The sequence below is a fragment of the Herpailurus yagouaroundi genome, unplaced genomic scaffold (assembly GCF_014898765.1).
Source record: "Herpailurus yagouaroundi ecotype Mexico unplaced genomic scaffold, PumYag 195, whole genome shotgun sequence".
In the NCBI taxonomy this organism is placed as follows: Eukaryota; Metazoa; Chordata; class Mammalia; order Carnivora; family Felidae; genus Herpailurus; species Herpailurus yagouaroundi.
The window spans coordinates 16,339,265-16,362,057 of record NW_024412426.1 but is presented as its reverse complement, the minus strand read 5'-3'; the positions used below and the strand labels follow the sequence as shown (position 1 = coordinate 16,362,057).

Sequence of the window (22,793 nt, the reverse complement as noted above, 5' to 3'; positions counted from 1 at the left end):
CAACCGAGATGCTCAGCCACCACAGAAGCTAATATCCTGGCTCCCCATCCACTATGCAAACGTGTCAGGGGTCAGAGAGTGAGGGGACTAAGGGGACTTTAAACAGCGAGTGGCACTCCTTTATTCATACGCCGCTTGACATCTATCAGCCAAGCCTTCTGCCCTCCCCACCCATCTTTCAACAAGACGCCACCTCATGTGCATTTACCCTTCTACTAGCACCTTCCTCCAAATCGTGGGGGGCAGCCTCTCCGATGCGATCTCAGGTTCAGTGGAAACAGAGCAATCCTTCATTTTCACTAACAGAAAAATTTCATGGCATTTTGACTTCCTCAAGTTTTCTGACCTGTGACTCAGATTTCCTTTCCCTAACTTCATTCCCTCTTGTCCTTATTCCTCAACCTCAACCCGTTCCAGAACATTTGCCCTCTTCTAACGTCGATGGGCATCTATCACGCCTTGACTTAGTCATCAGCTGGCCAGTTCTCTGAGTTGAGTTCTTCTACCCTTCGTCATAAATCACTCCCTTGGGCTCTTCAATCATTTTTATTGCTCTTCTCCAAACTCTCACCCATTTGTCTCCATATTTATTGCTTTGAGAGTCCAGAACTACATTCAATATTCTAGGCTTGGTCTCTTCAGAATCACACAGAAGGGGCTGATCATCAACCCCGGGGATATGAGTCCTCCATGCAATGTGCGAAATGATGGTGGTTCCTTTTTCCACCTTGTCAGGTTGCAAACACATTTCTAATCTGCAGAAAAGCAATCACTCTCAGATGGCTTTTGCCTTGATCTCTTTCTAGTTTTCCCTGTTCCATCGACTGCTATTATTAGTTAGTGTTTATTGACCCCTTTCTCTATCCACTCTGCTCCATGGGGGAGCCAACACAGAGAGCAAGCTCTCAGCACCCAAGACAAAGTAGAAAGTTGCTTCTAAAAAGCAAGAGAAGACGCACAGTGGTGACGGTTGCACAACAACGCGAATGTCCTTAATGCCGCTGAATGGTACACTTAAAAATGATGAAAATGGTAAGTTTTATGAGATGTGTATTTCATCACAATAATTTTTTTAATGTAAAAAAAAAATAAAAGAAAAATCCAAGACACGATAACTTCTATCCCAGTCATGTGTGCTTGGGGGAAAGCAAAGGTCTCCGAAAGAAATGGTTACTGGGGATCCGGGCAAGATACCCTTGCTTGGTCCCGAGCATTCCCACATTTCCCCCTTGCTGACAGTGGTGGGGAAAACAAGTGTCTCCTCATGTCAGTCTCACAAAGCCCCTTGAGCTCTGGGAGAGCTCCACGGGAGTCTGTGTGGCTTCGTGTGTCTCCAACAAAATCAACAGCTAAGTTCTGCCTGTGGAATCCTGGTGGCTGGTGGTAGAATGCAAAGGAGGAGAGGGACAGCTTGATTTTCAGATCCCAGCTGGAGGCTGTGGGGCTGCGAGTCAGAGGCATCATCTCTGAACTCGTAAATGGAGAAAAAGATGACACGGACGTCACTGGAATGGTATAAATATGGAAATGCATGGTGACATTTTTACCCATTCGCTATTCGGAATATAACCACCCCTTAGCTCCGTTCCTCTACACGCAATTGTTCCGCGTCCTGTCTGCATGAAGAAGGGTGACATCTGGGAACCGGCTCATCTGCCATCCCCTCACTTACCCCTGGTTTGTGCCCCATTCATTCCGAATGCAAAGATGCTTGTGTACTGGATCCTTCATGTAACCTTCGTAGCAAAGGCATTCCCCTTAGAAGCAGGGTAGGAAGAAGGAAAAGAAACATGAAGGAATTGATTAACATGTCTGTTTGAGAAAATGAACGTGAAATGATCAGATTAAACTCAGACTCTAATAATGGTGTGGAAGAAACAATAAATCCCATTATGTCACACATCCCCGTCTCTACTGCCCACGGAATGAACACACCCCCAATCTCTCCATTTTCCACTACGTGCTAATTTTCTCTAGTGGAGGAATCTAACATTTGCAAAGAGCCTACTATATGTGCTCGGTAAACACAAAAACGAGAACTCTAAGCAAAAGAACTTTTTCAACCGTGTTTTCTCAGCGCCAAGTCTACTGCAAGGTGCATATTAGGTGATCAATAAGTATTTAAAGAGCACATAAGCGATGTATTTCATCAAATATTTCTAAGAAACTTGAAAAGTAGGTATTATTAGCTCTGCTATGCTGATAGGGGAAACTGAAGCTCAGAAAAATGGAGGGATCTGGAGACAGCTTATAAATGGCAGAGTTCATATTTGAGCTTATGACGGTCCATCTCTGGACCTTTATTCGCACCATGCCAGGCCATTAGCCCATAGAACAATGACATACTTAGAGGAGGTCACTTATACTTCTTATGGTTTTCTAGGAACTCTGGGTTTTCGTTTTTAAATGAAAATGGCTAATTATTTTGGAGCTTTTAAACAGAAGAACCATCCACAATTCTATATTTGTTTAGAACATTACTATGCTTCCTTACCATTAGTTATTCCATTAATATACCAAGCGGTCCACAACCCCTTTGGAACTGTATGCAACACCGTGTGTGTGTGTGTGTGTGTGTGTGTGTGTGTGCGCGCGCGCGTGCACATCTCCTCACAGCAGGATTCCATAACATTCTTCTGATTTACAAGCAAAATCAAGACCCCCAAGGATTAAGAATCATTGCTCCACTTAGTACTGATCTTGGAAACATTTGCTGCTGTGCCCTTATATTAGTAATCCTTAAGCAATGCTGTGTATCCCTAAACTGCTGAGACCGGAGCCAGTGCAGCACTCGTGTGAACTCTGTCACTGGCTGGTTAGTTCATAGGTAGTACAAGGACAGGGTATGACTTCCCACCATTTGTAAATAGTAAAAGTGGCATGCCTTGAAGAGACAAGGGACATAAGATTTCCTCATCTTTCTAGGAAGAGACTCTAAAAAGGGATATACATAGCTTGGAGTATGATTTTCTGCCTTCCAAGATAAAAAACAATAAAAATGAAGCGAGGGGTCCCCACCGTCCTAGAGCGAAGGGACTGGGTAGGTTCTAAAGGAAGGAGTTTTTTTGTTGTTGTTGTTGTTGTTGTTAGGATCTAAGGTTAATCTTTCTTTTCCAGATGGGCCTAGAAGCTACTGACCATCAGGGCCCTACTACCAGGTAACACCCATTTTCTTCCCCCACACCTGTTTAGCTCAAGGTGCTGAGGAGTGGACTGACAATTAGTTCACTTCTTAGTTTAGGGGGTGTCCACACAGAGTATGAGGTTAGTACTTTGTCTCCTGTAGGGGAAACTCAGGCTTCCACGTGGGCTAGATTCACAATAGGCTCAAATTTACTGGCTTCAGTGGTGCTGAGCTATGTCCAAGAATGGTCAGGGAGCTAGGAGTGGAACATAGGAAAACAAAGCTAGAAATCAGGGAAATGATAATAAAGCTTTCAAATGAATGATATTTCTCCAGGAGAGAGGAAGATAAAGAAGGCAAGCACCAGAGGATCATCAAAGAAGAAAATTACTAAGGGGTCAGCCTTCCTATCTTACCAATTCCAAAGAAAGCATGGACTTTAGACTATAAGCCACACAAGGGCAGGAACAAAGTTAGGTTTTTTGTTGTTGCTGTTGTTTTGTTTTGTTTATTTGCATAAACAGGGATTTTATAAACTGTGCAAAATGGAAAACTGATTAAATCATTTCAAATTTTGCCCTGAATTTACAGACAACACGACCACCACCAACTCTCAAGATGCAGAGATAAAAGGCAACTAGTGGGTCTAGTTCACAGACAGGCTTCTCCCTTCAGGAGATCATTTCCCAGCTGTCCCTGTGGACATCAGGCGTGGGTAGGACGTTGAAAAACAGGAAGTAACCTCATGAGGCTGCTGAGCCCATCACTCCGACTCTTAGAAGGGTCTTGGCTGGAGGCCATGCCCTAGACTTAGGGATTGACCAAAAAGGGAGTCCTTCCACATTCGAGATCTAGTTACTGCAAAACATGTAAAAATAAATGCAGTAACAACTGAGAGTTCAAGCAAAGCCTGATTTTCCTAATGATGGCAATACCTACCATTTGTAGAGTACATTCACCTTTCTCAAAATGCCTTCACAGTCATTATCTCCTTGTGAGGTTCCATCACTCATTACCACGTGGGGACCCGCTGCCGACAACAGATAGAGCTTCCCTCCGTCTAATGTCACATGCGGCCCCAAGCCGAAGCAACAGAGACATTTTCAAACATACCAGGCTAGAGTTTGAGGATATCCAAAATCTGCCTCTCAAACGATCCTCATTTCCGGGACCCACCAAACTCCCCCCTTCTGTATTCCTCCTCAAAACCAGTTGGGCCATCTACACGGAAAAGGAGTTCAGACTTGATGAGGGAAGTTGCTATGGCAACCAAATGCTAAATCTTGACTTTAAGAGGGGTTTCATGCGAGCACAAGCTCCGACTGTTAGCTGTGAATTTTAAAGACCCCACAAGGGTGTTGGATGCCCTCCTAAGCTCGAAGTGTTACAGTCTCTGCATCTGCTGTGACAGATGGCGGGGAACACATGACGTGCCGGCTCTGTGGTGGTGTTCACAGGAATCCAATGGAGAGACGTGTCACGGCCACGGAGAGGTGCCCAACCGGGATGGATTGTGCCCTGCAGGAGGCACGCACAGGCCACCACACTGCCAGAGAGTAGAAACCCACCAAGAGGTGATCCAGGCAAGGCCTGGAAATGGCTACACTTGATTTGTGCTTGCTACCCTTGAGGTCAAATGCCTTGAGGTAACTTGCATGGTGCCCCTGCCTTCCCTCATTCCCCATTCTGTAGGTGAAGGGGTGAGGTGCAAATCTCATCGAAGGATCAACCTTGACTTACGGGCTCCTCCGACATGACTGGGCTGGACTTGATGTGGCCAAAAGCCCTGACTTACCTATCCTCCAGGTAGCTGTTGGCTTTTATTAAATGCAACTGGCTGGTGTGCTCCATCGAAAAAGGGCAATCTCTGTAAGACATCTGGACTAGGGTGACATCTAACCTCCTGGTCTCCTCCCCTGCGGAGACATCAGGCAAGAGGCGGGCCCAGAGTCAAACGGTCCCATGTGACCCTGGGAGGGAAGGCAGGGAAGTACGCCAACTGCACATCCTGAAGGAAGGGGTTTTAATGGAGTTTGGAATGAGTGGGTGATCCAGGTGGCAAGAACAAAATTGAAAGCCATGCTACTCTGCCAAACTGAGTTCAAGAGAGAGAGGCAGTGGTTCAGATCAAGGAAAGGGGAGGAGGGCTCCACTGAGTCTGGGAAACTGGACCAATGGCCCTCGCCAGGTTTTACACGTTTCTCTATGGTTAGCACTGGCCTCTAGAAAGATCTGGGGTGGAAAGAATTTTGGCGAATGGCAATCTTGGATAGCCAGTAAAATCTGATTTAGCTTGGATGCCCGTGCTGCTTGTAGACCCATAAAAGCTACATATCTTGCAAAGGGCAGTCAGCGTCTGTGGCCAGGATTGACGGGGGCTGTGAAATCAAGCAAGTGTGTGTGATGCCTCCACAGCTGCCCAACTGGCAGAACAAAGTCCGGGGATGGAGTAGTGAGAGAAGTTGCTGAATCCAGCTAGTCTGTGTTTCCATCAGAAAACAAGCAATTGGGCAAACATACAACTGTAAACAAAAACCCTTAGAAAGTACAGCAAAAGTCAACCTCTGGCTGGATCCAACCAGAGCACTAAGCCATTCAACCTCAGTGGCTTGCCGTTAGCCCACCCGGACCTGAGACACACCTCCGGTTCCAAACCTGGGCAGATCTGGGGGAGAATGTCAGCGTGCACTTGGCCGAGGGCTTCCAGGCACCGGGCTAAGAGCTCCAGGTACGCTACATCTCTCCCAAAGAGTGTGTTGCTACAACGTAGGAGGGAGGCTGACATGGAAAACAGATCAGCAGGCTTCCTCCAGCTCATTCTTCTGGAGACCCCTGATGCACGTTTAGAAGATCCGTGTAGCCACCTCTATGAACTGGGCTGGGAGCTACAAAGGGTAACATTAACGATGCTCGTTCTTTCTCTGCCCTTTCCCTCCTTCTGTTTCTACAGGTGCCATAAAAATGACCACAACCTTCACGGCTTAAACAACACTGTTTTATTATCTTACAGTTCTGTAGATCAGAAGCCTGACATAAGTCTCGGGGGGGCTACAAACAAGGTGTCTGCAGGCCCACATTCTTTTTTGGAGCCTGGAGAGGAGAAAGCTGTTTCCTTGCCTTTTCCACCTTCTGGAGGTTGACCACATTCCTTGCCTCGTGCCCCTTTCCTCCAGCTACAAAGCCAGCAGTGGCTGGTGGGGTCCTTCTCGTGTCGTATCATCCTGGCCTCCTTTTCTGTCTCCCTCTTCCACTTTTTAAGGACCCTAGTGATTTTACTAGGCCCACCTGGTTGACCCAGAATATTCTCATTCTAAAGCCTGTTGTTTAGCCACCCGGATTCATCTTTGCCACGTAACGTAACTCACTCACAGGTCCTGGGGAAGAGGGGGACAACATCCTTGGGGGATATTCTGCCTACCACAGCTGCTATTCTGGACCACTGTGCAGGTGATGCGTAAACGCACGCTTAACTTTGGGACGTTCTGGAAGGTTGCCTAAGGAGAGCCCCAGGCCCCAGAGGATGCTCCTTTGCAGTGACTGAGCGTGCGCGTTTGTGTGTTCGTGCGTGTGCGTGTGTGAACAAGTACACACGTGCACTTGCACTGTTCCACATCTCCATATGGGCAGACCCCTCGGCATGGCTGGGAAAGCACACGTCCCAACACGGTGACATTTCCAAGTGAGTTAGCTGGAGGATTGCAAAAATAACGTCGGCTTGACTTGCAGCCAATTCCCACACTCAGCTCTTTGGAGAAAGGCTCTAGGACGGAGTGTGGGAGGCGATAAAGTTTCTTACTGATGAGCGTGTGGGATGACCACATCGTCCCACGTGCGGGAAGAAGCAGGGCAGGAAGGGGAGGGTTTCCAATTCCAGCATTAATGAAAACAAAAGTCTCCGAAGCAGCACTTCTCAGCTGCTACCCCAAATGAAGATGATGCACCTTAGCTCTGCTGTGGGGTTTGGGTTCCTCTCTGCAGTCTCCCGCATGGCTTTCCAGTTGGATATTCATTAATTGTCACAGATACGGGGAAGCCACTGGCAGAGGAGGGCTTTCCAAAGTCATTTTCAGCAAGGATTAGCAATGAGACGTCTAGGAAGACTGAAGAGGGAGGTGATAGGAACTTCGCTGTGGACAAGCAGGCACCCGGTTCCTGGCTTGGGGAGCATGCTCAGTATAATGATGGTTGTTTGCATAGTTTTCAGTGACAGATATGCTGGATCTGACATGTCTGGGGAAATCAAGCAACCCTTGATAATCCCACCTCTGCTCTGACTTCATGATGGATGGAACACAGACTTATGCCTTAGGAAGCCGTGGGGGCTTGGAGTGAGTTATGCACCTTCTCAGGGAATTCACACATCGATCTAAAGTAAGAAGGTCGTTTCTCTCTAAGACCCCTCCATGCATAAAACACCAATCCCTTCTCCCCACGTGTAATTAAAAGTGCTTTCTGCTCTTTAAAGCCTCAGTAGAGAAGAACAGACATCATGTTTTCACTCATATGTGGATCTCGAGAAACTTAACAGAAGACCATGGGGGAAGGGAGGGGAAAAAATAGATACAAACAGACAGGGAGGGAGGCAAACCGTAAGAGACTCTTAAATACAGAGAACAAACTGAGGGTGGATGGGAAGGTGGGGGAGAAGGGAAAATGGGTGACGGGTGTTGAGGAGGGCACTTGGGATGAGCACTGGGTGTTGTATGTGAGCCAATTTGACAATAAATTATATTCATGAAAAAATAAATAAATAACACCTCGGTGGCGCCTTCCAAGGCCCTCTGGGGATCATGGTTCTCTCAGAAGTGAATTTAACAGCTCAGCTTGTCCCAGGATCTCCCAATCCAAGTCAGTGGTGGGGACCAGAGACCTGCTGCACAGAGAGGCCCCGTCTTGGACATGAGCCGCTTTTCCGTTCTCCCGAGCACACTGGCTTTCGGGCAGGGTGCACAGCCCATCTGTTTGATTTGGTGTTTGCCTGACAGCGTGGGAGGAGCAGTTAGTAGGCACAGTCTTAGACATCAGATGTTTAAAATGCTGTACTTTCTCTTCCACACGCGGGCCTGGAAGACCTGTGATGGGCCCAGGTGAAAACTCTTAGACCTAAGAAGGTGAACTTTAGCCATTGTCACCACCTGTTACTCTCCCAAAGACATCTAGCAATGGTTGTGACAGAAGTAAGGCTGTATCTCCTGGACTCAACCTCTAATAATATCCCTCCACTCCAGCACCTGAAGAAGATACACCCATGGTGGGGTGTGTGTGTGTGTGTGTACGTGAGCACGTGTATGTATGTATTTATGTGTGCCTGTGTATGTATATGCATGTGTGTACGTTTGTATATGTGTGTGCCTGTGTATGTATGTGTGTACTTGTATGTGCACGTGCATGTGCATGTATATATGTAACTATGTGCGCACACGTGTAAGTGTACGTGTGTGCACATGCATGCATACATATGTGCGTGTGTGTGTACGGTGTGTGTGCACATGTACGTGTACACGTGTGTGTATGCGCGTGCATGCATATGTACGTGTGTGTGAATGTGTGATGCATACGTATATGTGTATGTGTGTGCACATACACAGGCATATATGTGTGGTATGTGTAGTGGAGGTGAGGGGCTGTACGTGAGGTACGGAGAGTGGGAGCAGTTGGCCCCTAACTCCCCACATTTCCCTTGGGGGTCTTAACTATCATTACACCCCTTCCTTTGTTCTAAGGCATCATACTATTTCTCTGGGAAGGATCTATCTGTAGAACCGAATCTACTGGAACCAGGTCTTTATAACGACTACTGGAGATGAACCCTTTCTGCAAGAAAAGCGCACAGCAACCTGGAAGGAGAGGCCCACACTCCTCAGTTTCCTGAAGCTCACAAAGCTCTCAGAGCCGTGCATGAATATGGACCCTCTCAGGGAGCCCCACCCCATCTGGTAACATGACAGCCTGGAAGATGTCTCTCTCCTTTGCCCCAGTAACCCCTCTCCTAAGATTCATCTGAAGACTATAACTTCAGATGTGCCCTGCGTTTATGTGGAAAGATATTCATTTTGGTAGTATTTGTAAAAATTAAAAATTTAAAGCATCCTAAATGTCAAATAATAGGGAACTATTTAAGTGAGCTATGATATAGACGTACAATGGAATACCAAATAGCCATTAAAATTATGTTATTGACGATTATTTAACAGTTCTGGAAAATTTTCATGATAAAATGTTAAAGTGAAAAAAATCAGGGAAATGCTATTGGACTTCGTGTGCTTATGAGTCTCTGAAAATCATGCACAGATAAAGATCGGAAGGGACATTACGATTTTAAAATGATTTCTCCAGAAGACAGAATTATAGATAATTATCATTTTCTTCAATGAGCTTTCCTAACTTTTCCAAATTTTCTGCGATAAACATGCATAAAGAGTCTGGCCCTAGTAGCTGACATCCAATGGATGGATGGCAAATGGGTGTGGAGGTCATCTTAAATGGGTCCATACAGAGTGGGGGTCCCAGAAAAGATACTTCCAAGGCTTCTGCCAGAAGATGACACATTTTAAGCCCACATGCTCGGGGGCCCAACACTACACCGGCAGCTTGCACGGTCTAGACTCCCAAAGGCAATGGAAAACTTGGGAGAGACGGTCTGGGTTTCCAGGGGAGTGATTGCAAGAGGCATGAACTCTGACAGTTACCCGCTGCCCGGTGCTCCCGCCTACCAGTTTCGGGGTCGCACTGGTGTTCACAGGGGTCCAGGAGCCGCCGGGCACAGAGGTCCATGGCCCAGGGCCCACTGGAGTTCTGCTGAGAGAAGAGCACCACTTGGGCTGGGTTCAGCCAGTCACTGGCATCCAGCTGGCTCCCCTCCAGCAAGATGAAGCGGCTCCCTGCAGGAGAGAGAGAGGAGGTGTGCCTGTGTGTGCATACAATGGGCACACGTGTGCACACACACACACGCCACCGAAGGCAGAGTAAGGGACGCTCTGCAGAATACCCCAAGCCGAGATCACTACTCCTACCAGCCCCGGCCTGTCATGAGCCCCCGAGCAAGGGATCAGCAGATGGAGGCTCAGCCGCCACCTGGACCTCCTGCCACACCGCCCCCTGGTGCCTTGCCCCGTCCCGTCTCGGTCAGGGTGGACCGAGGGAATCCTGGGACACAGAGGCTCTGTGTTGGCCATGGCATGGCTCCATCAGACCCAGCCACAGGCACTGGCGCTCGCCCAAGGAACAGGGACCTGCTGCCTTGTCTCCTCCACATGCCACGAAATAGCAGGCCCTCTCACAGCAGGGACAGTCCCCACCTGTCTTCAGCCTTAGAGCAGCAGAGAGAACAGACATTATACAAGTCAATTCGGTGCTCTGGGCTTAACAAATTCAGGGCCTCTCAGAACCTGTTTCACTCCCTCATTATATTGGGGTCCCCCTGGATGAAAGTAAATTATCACTTCAGTGTTCTAGGCTTTAGCAAGTTACTGCAATTAGGAGTTTCTCACCCGGGCATACCCAGACCGAAGCATGGCTGGTTCGTAATCACCTCCTCTCCTCCGCTTAGCCTCTCCCTTCCCAAAAGCCGGGAATCTCAGTGTCGATCTACCTGTATCCAGCATGCTCTGTATTTCTCTACAAAGACAGGGGCTTATTTTAAAACAAAGAGAAATGAGAAACTGGAGTGGGTACAGAGAAGAGGAGGTAATCTATCTGTTCAGTTTTATGGTTGTTTCTTTTTAAACCTGCTTTCTGTCCTCATCTGCGGACAATCCAAATTTGTCCTAAGCCTCACTTATCTGCGTTTATTTTTCCCTCGCTTACAGTAACAAGTCACAGTGACCCCCGGCTTCCCTATCTTCCCTGTCCAACTCGAAAACTTCCCCTTTGGGGAGGAAGCCACATCCTCGGAAGTGAGCTCACCATCGGCGATCAGGTGCTCGGGGACGTGCAGGGTGATTTTGACAACGAGGGGGCAGCTGACGTGGGACGAGCACACGAGACCGATTACACAGCTGGTGATGCTGATCAGCGTCAAGGTGGTCTTATTCACAGGACTTCGGGGGGAGCCCACTGGAAGCAAGATACAAGCAAGACACGTGGCGGTAAGAATCTTGGCAGAGGGAGGACAATTCGGCCTGTTGCTCCCCGACCAGCAAACGGGGGAGGCAGTGGGCAAAGCTAGCCCAGGCGGGAAATGTTTCAGCTCACGACCCCAGTGAGCTTCATCCTCGAGCAACACCATGTCGTCAGCTGGAGTCACAGGGGCCTAGCCTACTGGTGGCCCTCAGGGTGAACAATGGCCAGTCATGTGCACGTTCTCTGCGCTCGTCCTGGGGCAGGTTCACAAAGAAGTCATAGACAGAAAGGAGGGCATTCTCCCCTTCCACCCCCTCCGCTGAGCTCCAACCTCTTGGGTGACTCTTCCTCTCTAGGGCCTGGAAAGAGGAAAGCCTCTCTGTGTGAGCAGAGGATGTTGTCATGCCGGAAGGGTCTCCCCAAGTCCTGCAGTCACTGGGGTAAGGTTATAAATGGCAGCCTAGTGAGAACATAATAATGCTGAGAAGAAGACACCTTCCCAGGCAGGTGTGGACAGGAACGGGAAGGAAGGTTTTCTTGGTGTGTTTTTGTTGGTTTCGTTTTGGGTTTTGTGGAGACGACAAATGGTAGTAACAAGAGGGACCTTTCACCTGGAGGCAGAACAGATGTGGGAAAGAAAGCAAGTTGCCAACAAATATGTGTCCTTTGTAATTTTCTCATCATCTGATCTGCGTTGGCATTTATTAGTGCTAGAAATAAAATGCATCTATTATGTCAGACAGTGTGCTAAGTGCGTTGCATACATTGTTTTGTTTTTATTATTTGCTTCCTTAGGATGAATCTGTGAGTCTGTACAGTAACTACCCACTTCACAGGTAAGGAGAATAAGTCTCAAAGAGATTAACCTCACAGCAATAGTTAAAACTCATGAAGCGTAATTATGTCCGGCGCCAGTGCCCAGGCTTTATGTGGCTCGTATCATTTAAAGTGACCACAGTGTCGGGGCGCCTGGGTGGCGCAGTCGGTTAGGCGTCCGACTTCAGCCAGGTCACGATCTCACGGTCCGGGAGTTCGAGCCCCGCGTTGGGCTCTGGGCTGATGGCTCAGAGCCTGGAGCCTGTTTCCGATTCTGTGTCTCCCTCTCTCTCTGCCCCTCCCCCGTTCATGCTCTGTCTCTCTCTGTCCCAAAAATAAATAAACGTTGAAAAAAAAAAAATTAAAAAAAAAAATAAAGTGACCACAGTGTGAGGAGGCAGCCCCCACAGAGGGATGATCGGAGAGGCGACGGGGCACGTCCAGGGTCAAGCAGCTACTAAGGAACAGGTCCTCGCCCCCAGACGAGGCACTGCTCCATCTCTGGGGGCCAGGGGAGTCTTTGGAACCGCTGTTCTCAGGACCACAGGGAAGGTTTGGGTCCACGGCTGCACCCACCCTTTACGGCAGCACGTTCCCTGAGCGGGCGAGAGCCGGCAGTAGCTGGGATGACAGACTCCAGGGTGGCAGGCAGACTCTGGGTCCTCGGTCCCTTGCTACCTGGAGACATTCTATTCATGTTAGCGGCCTTTCAACGAGGGGTCTGTTTTCCCACACCCACAAATCTCCCTGGGCCACTCCGGCCCACACCGGGCCTGAGCACATCTACCTCCAGCATATCCCCCAGGCGCTCGAATGCGAGACTGGACTCTCCCTCTTCCTCCGATTTCCATCACCTGGAGAACGGCACCCTCGGCGACTCGGGCTTCTCAAGTGGGAAAACTCCATCCTCTGTTCCAGAAGCCACACCCTCCACCACCTCCAGTGCCATTAAATCTTTTCTCCACTGGTGTCCAAAGTTCCTCTTGCCTACATTCTCTCCATCCCTACCCACGCCCAGCATCGCACACCCGGACCGCGGCAACAGCCATCTGCCCCGTCTCCCTGCCTCAACCTCCCCCACCCTCGCCTACCCTCCGCCCCGGCCCAGAGGCACACTTTACGAAGCAGAGCAGACCAGGGCCGTGCTCTTTAAAAGCCTTCTGTGATGCCACCTGAAGTGCTAGGTTCAAGTCCTCCAGTCGAGGCGTGTGATCTTCCAGCCTTAGTTCCTAGCAAACCGCAAGCCTGCACGATAAGCTTCATTCTAGTAAACTCTTTACCACTCTCTGACTAGACCATTATCGTTTATGTCTCTGTGACTTTGCACATATCATCTCCTCCTCCGCAGAATGCCACTTCGTCACCTTGTCAGCCTGGCATACACCTACTCTTCAAGTCTCAGCTCAAACAACATCTCCTTGTAAACACTTCCCTGAAACCTTTAAGAGCAGATTCTCACTCATTCCGGGCTGTTCCTTTAGCCCTGGGTGCACCCTGCTGTGATAGCTTTTATCACACAGCGTTGTCACTGTTTACTCATGGGACTTCAATAATTTGCTACTCCTCTTCCCGTCTCGCTGGTCCTTCTGCGTCGTCAACCCATCATCCAGCGTCTCTACCTGGCTTCAAAATTTCCAGTCGTTCTCTGTGACCTACAGAACCAAGTGCAAACTCACGGCACACATATAACCCTCTGGTAGCTGGCCTGTTATCCTGCCCCATCCCTACTGTCCCGTGTGCCCATATACTGACACCCCGGACCATAGCTGCCACATTGAACTACTCCTCCTTGCTTTAAAATACCAGGTTCTTTTGTGCCTTCAAGGCTTCACATATGCTAGTTTCCTTACTAGAACGCCCTTATCCCAGAGCCTCCTTTTTCAAGACATTCTATACATTGTATATAACCCAGGTCTCCTTATTTTCTCCTTCTTTGCCTCCTATTGCTGCCAGGTAGAATGACCTGTTCTGTCTTCTGAGAACTCACTTTACCTTATTTACAATACTAAATTAAGCCTTATCACTGTGCCATGTTTTCACGTTTCTACCTCCTATCACAAAGCCTGACCTATGGCAGGTGCGTCATAAAATTTCTTGCTGGCCTGATTGATGTATTCTGTTCAATTCAACAAACACTTACAAGCATCTATTATAGGCAAAATCCTTCACAAGGCACTTTGGAAAAATAAATTAGACATGCCCATCCCTAAGAAGCTTACAGTCTAGTTAATAGCAATAAACAGTTGATGTACTCGGAGAGCTCGGTATTTTAAAGGAACAGTTTTATGCTGCAAAGAAACTCATTCGAATTCATTACTACGGATTTTCCTAAAACAGGATTTTCTTAAAGAAGAACACACCCTGCTCTGGGTTGGATGGGCCTAGGTTGACTATCTGCTGTGTATAAATATGTAAAGAGGATCAAGGGATCCACATTCTCACCCTCAGGGATACTGGGGCATCAGACGTTAGGCCCAGAGCCCCACTCATCTCTTGTGAAAAATGGTGGGAAGGATTTTTGTCCCGATATTAGCGAAGCTTACAGAAACTGGAAATGAGGAATTAAAAGGGCTGCTTCCAATCCCTGGGGAGAAGGCCCTCAGCATGGAGGAAACTCAAGTGGAGGTAGGAGAGAGCCAAATGAGAATGTCTTTTGGGGGGCATTGGTCGATCACTGGTCGGGGGAAATACTATGGAGCATAACAGGAGGGACGCCACTCAAATATCTTCCACTGTATCCCAAGGGGCCCCTGTCCAAGATTCTTTAAGATGGGGTGCTGTACAAGCCTGAAGCTACACCGTTGGAGAGGTCTAGAAGCCACAACAATGGGACTGCATAGCGCTCTGGCGGTCACCAAAAAGGGCACATTTTAATACAATTTAATCCCGACAGTAGCCCGGTGCATGATGCATTGTTAAACACGCTTAACATGTGGGGAAACGGGAGGCTCAGAGAAGTTGTTGTCCTTATCCAACATCCCACAACAAGTCAATGGTGAAGCCTGTGGAACCCAGACCTCCCTCGGTGACAACAGCGGTACCAGCAAGGGCATATAGGCGGTGGCGATATCTACGAAGTATCTATAACAGCCATACTTGAACATCGGGTGGCCTGGAACAGATACCGGCTGTGCGAAATAACAACTCTGTCAGTGGTGAGGGGAGTGAAGGAAATAACCGGGGCCCTGTCGGGAGAGAGGAGGCGACTTGGGAGGCTTGGGGGTCCTGCGGTTCTTCCAGATAGAGGATAAAAGGTCAAATCCCACAACACATGTATGTCAGGCCACAGATCATTCCTCAAGCACGCCATCCCACAGCCGCCGCCTCGCCCAGTCCCCAGGCCGGTGTGGCTGGGTAAGCACGAGTACAGGCACTGTCCGCTTCTTCACATATAATGCACTTTATCAACTTTATTTCCTGTGTCTAAACACCAAAAGAGGACTCCTGAGGCTTCCAGAAGGAATTGAGAGTCTTCTGACCAAGAAATAGCCTTTCAAACAACTTCAAAACTTGTTTGAGAGTGCCATTATCTGGGAGAGATGATTCTCCGCAATTTTCCACTCTAGGCTCTTCTTTCTTCCTTAGGAGGAAACACCGGTCGTGATCCAAGAACGCTTCCTGCAGAAACTGGCCTTGGTCCACACGGCCCCCAACCCGACCCAGAACCTCTGCAGCAACCTGCCTCCTCTCCCCAGTGCCCCGTCACCCGCTGTGCCCCTCCATCCTTCCCACCTCTGCTGCGCCTCCGGCTCCTGGAGGGGTCGGTGTAGAAAGTCAGCTGGGGGTCGTTTTCAGTCTCTGTGCCAGAGTCTCCTTCAGGGTTCAGGAAGGCGGAACCAGCTGTAATGAAAAGCAGCACAGCAAAGTCGACATCTTCAGTTTTTCCTTCATGACACCCAATCACTGGGCAAGCTCGAGCGAAAAATCGATAGCAACAAGAGCGGGGTGACTGACAGTCTGGGAGGGGTAGCCACGGACACTGGAGCTTCCTGATATACCGATTTATTGGAGAAGTGGACCTTTTCGCGACGGCACCCACTAGCACCTTCTCCGCCCTGCCCGTGCTCCCCGCAAGGAGGGACAGAGAGCCGCACTGCCAGAGAGGACCTTCGTGGATGGAGGCTGGGAAAGGAAGGAAGGGAAACTGCCCTCCTCAAAAGCGAAGACATTCTGGTTTTGCTTTTTTTTTCTAGGGTTAATATACATTCCACGTGAAAAAGAGGAAGTAATAAAATACACAGAACTGTGTAAAGGGAACAAACCAGTGTCCTCTAAACCCTGGCAATCAGAGAGAAACTGTTAACATTCGACGTGTATGCTCTCTTGTTCTGATACAGAAACAGATAAAGGTTTCTTAATGTCCCCTTAAAAATGGCATTTTGCTGTACCTTCAATTTTATAGCCTCGGGTTTTTTTTTCCATTTAATAAATGGGCGGGCAACTTTCCATATTAACAAATATGGATCTATATTATCATCTTAAATGGCTGCATGGCAAGCCGCTGGACAGCAGACAGATGTGCAGGTAGTTAACGGATTCCCTACTGATGGACACTTAAGCTATTTCCAATTTTTCGCTCTTTTAAACAATGTGGTGATGAACAGCCTTTTACACACATCTTTGCGCACTTGTCCAATTATTTCCTGAGGATAAATTCTTGTTTATGAAATCACTTGGTCAAAGGGTTGATATATTTTTTGGGTAAGTAACACTTAACAGGCCTCCAGAAAGACTGGGCCAAAAACACACACCCCCCCCCCCCGACCCAGCCGTGCCTGAGCGTGGGGGCTCCAGGATATTAATGGTTCTGCCTCTACGCATAATCCACCTCCAAGCCCTAACATGAGACACTGATACCTCTTGCCTTGTTGTTGATCCGCTTTCTCTGGATACTGGAGGTGTGCGAGAGCAGGGTGGCCTGCTGGTGATTGGAATCCACGGGGCTGGTGGCGATGATGTTATCTTTGTACTTATTCATCAGCGACAGCTTGGCATTGTCGCTTCCTGCGTGAGGGAGAGTCAAGGCAAAATCTTTCAGAGAAAAGGCCAGAAGGAAGCGAGAGCCACGAAATCTGCATGAACCAAGTAAACGGAGCTTCACAGAATTGAGATAAGGAACCTTTAAAGGGAGAGATTGTCAGAGACTGAAACACTCCTCTCTGACTTGTGGAGGCCGACAAAACTGAGAGAGGGGAGAAAAAGAATGATTACAACTGAAAATCCAAGTCAACTGATTCTGCTATCGATTACGGTCACCACCTGTGGCCCTCTGGCTAGATACAGGCTGCGGATTCCTTTCTTTTGGTCGACACAGAGTTTTAAAAGAAGCCGAATTTGAGGGCAATCAGGCGGAACACACCCCCTCGCTCCTCCACCCCAGGCTACACCTTTCCCTATGGTCTGACACCTAACTACTGCACATGTTGGGGCTAACTGCCGCTTCCTGAATGCACTGGGGTTTGTAACCCCTGAGTCACACGTGGCTGCCTGGGGCTCAGCACCATGCCAGGTGCTATGGGGGACGTGAGACATTGACGACATGTCTCCTATCCTCAAGGAGTTCCCTGACTTTAAATCTTATTTAGAAGTGGCTATTCATACAGGAGGATCTCTTCTAGATACCAAGCAGAATGGAAACTTTTATGATGTGATTTCCCTCTCTTCAAGCCCCCCTGAAAGTCCATGTATCTTAAGCAATTTTCAGGACCAAAAACGTCTTCTTTAAAGATAACTGAGCCAATTTTTGAGGGATCACGGTCTTGGGGTCTTATCTCTGAGGCGTGGCTTACTTATGGAAGTTTTAGAGGGAGACGGGAGAGCTACCGTAAAGGAAAAGTGCAGTCGTCTCCTCCCTGCACCTTGCTGACCCCGATTTGGTTCAGCCTGATCAGGCCCAAGTCCTTTCCACCCAGCGTCTCGTAGAAACCCAAGGCACCTAAGGTCGGACAGCTTGACTGCATCTTATCTGAAGACCCTTGTAAAGACCACAGAGCCATGGGCAAGACAACACATCTCACCACCCCCACCCCAGGCAAAGTCTCAAGAGTCACAGAAAAGTACAGAGACCCCTGTCCCTTCCACCTCCGTGGAAAAATAAATTGCCGAAGCAAACGTGCCACATACAAAACTGTCACACACACACGTTGATCTTTCTTCCCTAGCTTCTTCCTCCCCTGCGGGCTGCTCTATCAGATATGAAAAGGGCTCTATCTAGACCCACCCTTCTGTTGGATGTAAAGGTAGCTGTGCTCCCAATGCCGAGCGGAAGTGGAGGGGGATTCAGTTTATACTTGTTCTTCTGATTCCCCACATTAGAAAACAGCTCCCATCGTCTCACAGAAAAGCTGGCTCTTCTTGCCCCGCCGCCCCCCCCCACCCCGGGGAAAGGGGCACACGTCTGCCATTATGGACGACAACCAGCCACCAAGATTAGAAAACTGCTGTTCCCGGCTCACTCGCGAGCTCCCCGGGACGAGGACCCACTGGCCCACCTGGTGTGAGGTCCATCCCCGCCTTCTCGTTGCAGCCCTGCAGGGAGTCCAGGGTGCGGGTGACCTGGCTGGCAAAGTCCTCCCCTCCGTTCATGCACTCCCTCTGCAGGTGGTGGCGCAAGTCCGTGATGTCATACTCATAACCGTCCAGGATGGGTGTCTCCCGGATGCTCAGGGTGCCGCTGGAGTTGTGGCCCTGCACGCGGGCGTTGCGCAGGCTCTCCCGCCCGTGCCCGCCGATCAGCACGGAGGGAATGTAGTGAATCTCGTTGGCTGCCTCAGCGCTGGCACTCTTCTGGGGCTGGGGCACCCGGCGGCGTTTACACCAGCGTCGACGAGTGTACAGGATCATCACCAGGCACAAGATGGACAGCAGGAGAGCGATCATGCCACCCTGGGAAGAGACAGCAGACAGACGTGGGAAGATGGGCGAGCTTGTCCCGCGGAGAGGCACCGGCCCTCCCCCTACCACCGTCCATCACTCACTCACTCACTCACTCACTCACTCACTCCTTTATTCATTCAGATGCAGGAGGCACTTAGAGTTGAGCCTCGCTCAGGGGCACAGGGACAGTCTGCCGTGATGGGTGCTTAAGGAAAATGGAGAAAAATGGGATTGCGATGACCGGTGCTTCATTTAAGTGATCCACAGTTGCTTCTGGCTTAGCAAACAATTTGAAAGAGAAGTCTTTCGATATGTGTGTGTGTGTGTGTGTGTGTGTGTGTGTGTGTGTGTGTGTGTGTGTATCACTTCAGCTGTAGAAACAGGGGAGGGGGTTAGTTTGTTAAGGCAAATCTGTTACACATAAAGCTGGTTTCCAGCCAACTTTTAGCAGCAGGATGGCATCTCATTTCTTCCTGTCTCGCATCTTAAAGTCAGCCATGTATAGGTCCTAACTCCGGCGACATCCGGGCTATCCTCAGCCTAACCTGAAATGTTTCCATTGGAGTAGGGGAAGGCCATCGACCAATCCAAAGCTACGTTTATGTCTCTTAGGCATGCACAAGCAAGCGTGCGGAGGACCCTCACCATTTGCACGTGACTTTTTGGATCCCTACGGCTTTAGGGGACAGCTTGCTCCCACACACGCGGCCTTGAGTGATCGCTCATTCTTCTACAGTTCGAGGGAGGGACCGAGACCCGTGTCCTAGGGCCAGGCTCGCAAAGGCGTTTCCTTCGGAACCTTCTTATGCTCCCAGCCCATCCTCTGAGGCCTCTCCTTAAACACCAGGACTCCACTCGATTGTCTAGCAGTGGCCAACACGCCATACTCGGCGACAAAGAACACCTGACGTCGACATCCACGGGGGCAGGGTTTGGAGGAAACCCACTGTTCCCCAGGGCTCGGCGCGCATAAACCTTCCCGTGCACGATCTGTATTCAGTCCCTTGATTTTGGTCAATATCCCTCCAAACCTATTTCACTAGGTGGGGGGCGTGCCAGATGGCTCTGCCCTCGACTCGGGCTTCGGTCACTGCCACCCCGTCACATAGGCTAGAGATGAAAACCCCTATTAATTCCCAGTGGCCCACCCACCCCAGGCTGGGTCAAGATCATTCCTTCAAATGCACCAACAGCAGCCTTTTCCAGTCTCGTGGTAACTCTATCTTGAATTTATAAAGTTCCTCTCCCCATACATCTTCCCATTCACCCTCCCTCCCTGACCATCACCTGGAGCAAAGGAGCACACGTCCCCGTGCGTACACACACCGTGTGCTCAGGCACAGAGCAGCTGACACAGGAAGCAACAGAGTCAGCTGCCAGGTGACAGACAAGTCACGTCAGGCGGCTTGTTAGGGACAGACACTGGCCACCAGGTTCTTCAGACTTTTCTCTGTTGGAACCCTTTCTCCTGGTGAAATCTCTCAGGCAAGTACACAGAAAGTGTAAATATGAAGCTGCCTGGGCTGCTGCGTGGGTGGGGGTCCTGACACAAGTATTCTGGGTCCTGGCTGACCGCCACCTCCCTGCAGCCCGCCAGCCCTGCAGACACATCCGGGGGGTGGCACGCCCAGGGGAGCAGCACGCCCAGGGGGCCGCAAACAAACCAGAGCCTGCCCCCCATTTGCTGGAGTCCCACCCGCTAGTTTTTTCAGCAGGCCCTTTATCTGGGAGTCAGACCCGCCATCCTTTCCTTCACCCCAAATTGAAACCGCAACAATGGGCAATTAAGCCACACAGAAAGAATAACTTCCCGAGTGAGAGGAGTTGTCAGACATTGAATTAGGCTAGTGAAAACGAGAGGGAATTTTATTCCCTAAAGAGCCGTGAGAGCAATATAAACATCAATCTCCCAGGAAGGGCTGAAACACCACCTGTCCCGCTCACATCGAGGTATTCGGGGGGCCCCTCCGTGCTTCCCCTCAGTTTCTCCCGGTTTTGATCGGAGGCAGGCCGAAGGTTCATCCCCCGTATTATGCAGTAATCAAGCAAGAACAGTTGTCCATCCTGGGGCTGTCCCCGTGTATCAGACGTTTGTTCTAAATGCTCTGACTTCTAACTGCTGCTGGAGGCAGGTCAACTATTTCTCCATTTTACATCTGAAAAGCCTAAGGCACAGAGGTTAAGTAACTTGTCCAAGGGCACACAGCAAAGAAACAGTTCTGGAATGGGAACCAAAGGCCTCCCCTCCCATGGCAGAGCCTCTGTTCTTAACCACCAGGCTCCAGTGATGCTGTACGGGGTTGCTCACTGGAAACACACACACCCTGGCTTCTGTCTCACAAATCGTAAGCGGGTGGGGTGGGGGGGAGTGTGGATAATCCAACTTAGATCTACCCTCCCTTCTCGAACAAAACACAGAAACTATTCAAAGTGCACATGTAGCTGACAGCGGGTCCAAAGAGGCATCGTCCTAAACAAAGGACCTTTCACGGGGCGCCCACTAAGCGTCCAAACCCAAGATTAATTAATTAATTAACCCAACCCTCACGTTTCAAGAGTTCTGTGCGAAAATAAGAACGCGCGCCTCACACATCACCACAAGCCTGGAGGATATCATTAGGTCTCAATTTAGTTAAATTTCCACGAAGAATTTGTTTTCTCTTTCATCTGTGAGACCCACTGAAAACCTCTAGGTTCAGCTCCTCCTTTTCTGATGAAGAAACTAATGCCCAGAGAAGCTATAAAACCCGACAGCTCCAAAGTGGTTCTAGACCTGATCCTTTCTCATGGCACCGCTCTGTTAGGTTCATCTAAAATTCCCTAGGGGCACCGGGGTGGCTCAGTTGGTTGAGCTTCTGACTCCTGACTGTGGCTGAGGTTATGATCCCAGGGTCGTGAGATCGAGCCCCGTGTCGGGGCTGTGCATGGAGCCTGCTTGAGATTCTCTCTTTCTCTCTCTCTCTCTCTCTCTCTCTCTCTCTCTCTCTCCCTCTGCCCCTCTCCCCCGCTCACGTTTTGTCTCTAAAATAAAAATAAATAAATAAATAACATTCCTTTTACCAGGTGTGGCTCTAGACACTCCATTTGGAATATTATATATTTACTTATTTATTTAATTAAATATAATGCATACATTTTTATTTTTTAAGTATTTTTTATTTATTTTTATTTTTTAAAGACAATTTACTGTCCAGTTGGCTAACATACAATGTATACAGTGTGCTCTTGGTTTTGGGGGTAGATTCCCATGATTCATCGCTTACATACAACACCCAGTGCTCAAGTGCCCTCCTCAATGCCCATCACCCATTTTCCCGTCTCCCCCCCACCCCATCAACCTTCCCCCCATCAACCTTCAGTTTGTTCTCTGTATCTAAGAGTCTCTTATGGTTTGCCTTCCTCCCTCTCTGTTTGTAACTATTTTTTTTCCCTTCCTTTCCCCCATGGTCTTCTGGTAAGTTTCTCAAGTTCTACATATGAGGCAAGCATGATATCTGCCTTTCTCTGACTTACTTCGTTTAGCATAATACCCTCCAGTTCCATGCACGTTGCTGCACACGGCAGGATTTCATTCTTTCTCACTGCCAAGTAGTATTTATTTGTTTTAAATAATAACTTATAGGGAGCTAGAACACAAGTTTCTGATTGGCTAAGCCAGTGTAATTAGCATATCTAACCTTGCTTTATTGAAATGCTTCCCCTGCTTAGAGTCAGTGATCCTAACAACCTTGGGTTTTTCTTAATCGGTTATTAGTAATGGGCGTCAGCCACTAGGTGAGGCTCGGCATAGACATGAAAAGGGACTGTCGACGTAAGGTATTCAAGTTGTGGTAAGGTTTCTCTGCTTCTACAACCCAAATTGGTGGCAGATGTCACAACCCTTAGCAAGGACTTACTAATCGTGGATTCATACATA

The 22,793-nt window shown here is 49.0% G+C and overlaps 1 protein-coding gene across 5 annotated transcripts in view; it reads right to left on the bottom strand.

Moving 5' to 3' along the window:
• ASTN1 (astrotactin 1) overlaps window positions 1–22,793 on the bottom strand; it is a 304,165-nt gene that overhangs the window by 140,022 nt on the left and 141,350 nt on the right. For 3 of the 5 annotated variants that reach the window (XM_040446694.1, XM_040446692.1, XM_040446697.1), the window contains exons 3-8: window positions 18,493–18,886; window positions 16,859–17,005; window positions 15,734–15,841; window positions 11,030–11,179; window positions 9,814–10,005; window positions 1,673–1,757 (exon numbers count right to left, since the gene is read on the bottom strand). In XM_040446694.1, the coding sequence (XP_040302628.1) occupies window positions 1,673–1,757; window positions 9,814–10,005; window positions 11,030–11,179; window positions 15,734–15,841; window positions 16,859–17,005; window positions 18,493–18,886 (1,076 nt within the window). The remainder of the gene's footprint in view (window positions 1–1,672; window positions 1,758–9,813; window positions 10,006–11,029; window positions 11,180–15,733; window positions 15,842–16,858; window positions 17,006–18,492; window positions 18,887–22,793) is intronic. The other 2 variants (XM_040446693.1, XM_040446695.1) reach the window with 1 other exon arrangement.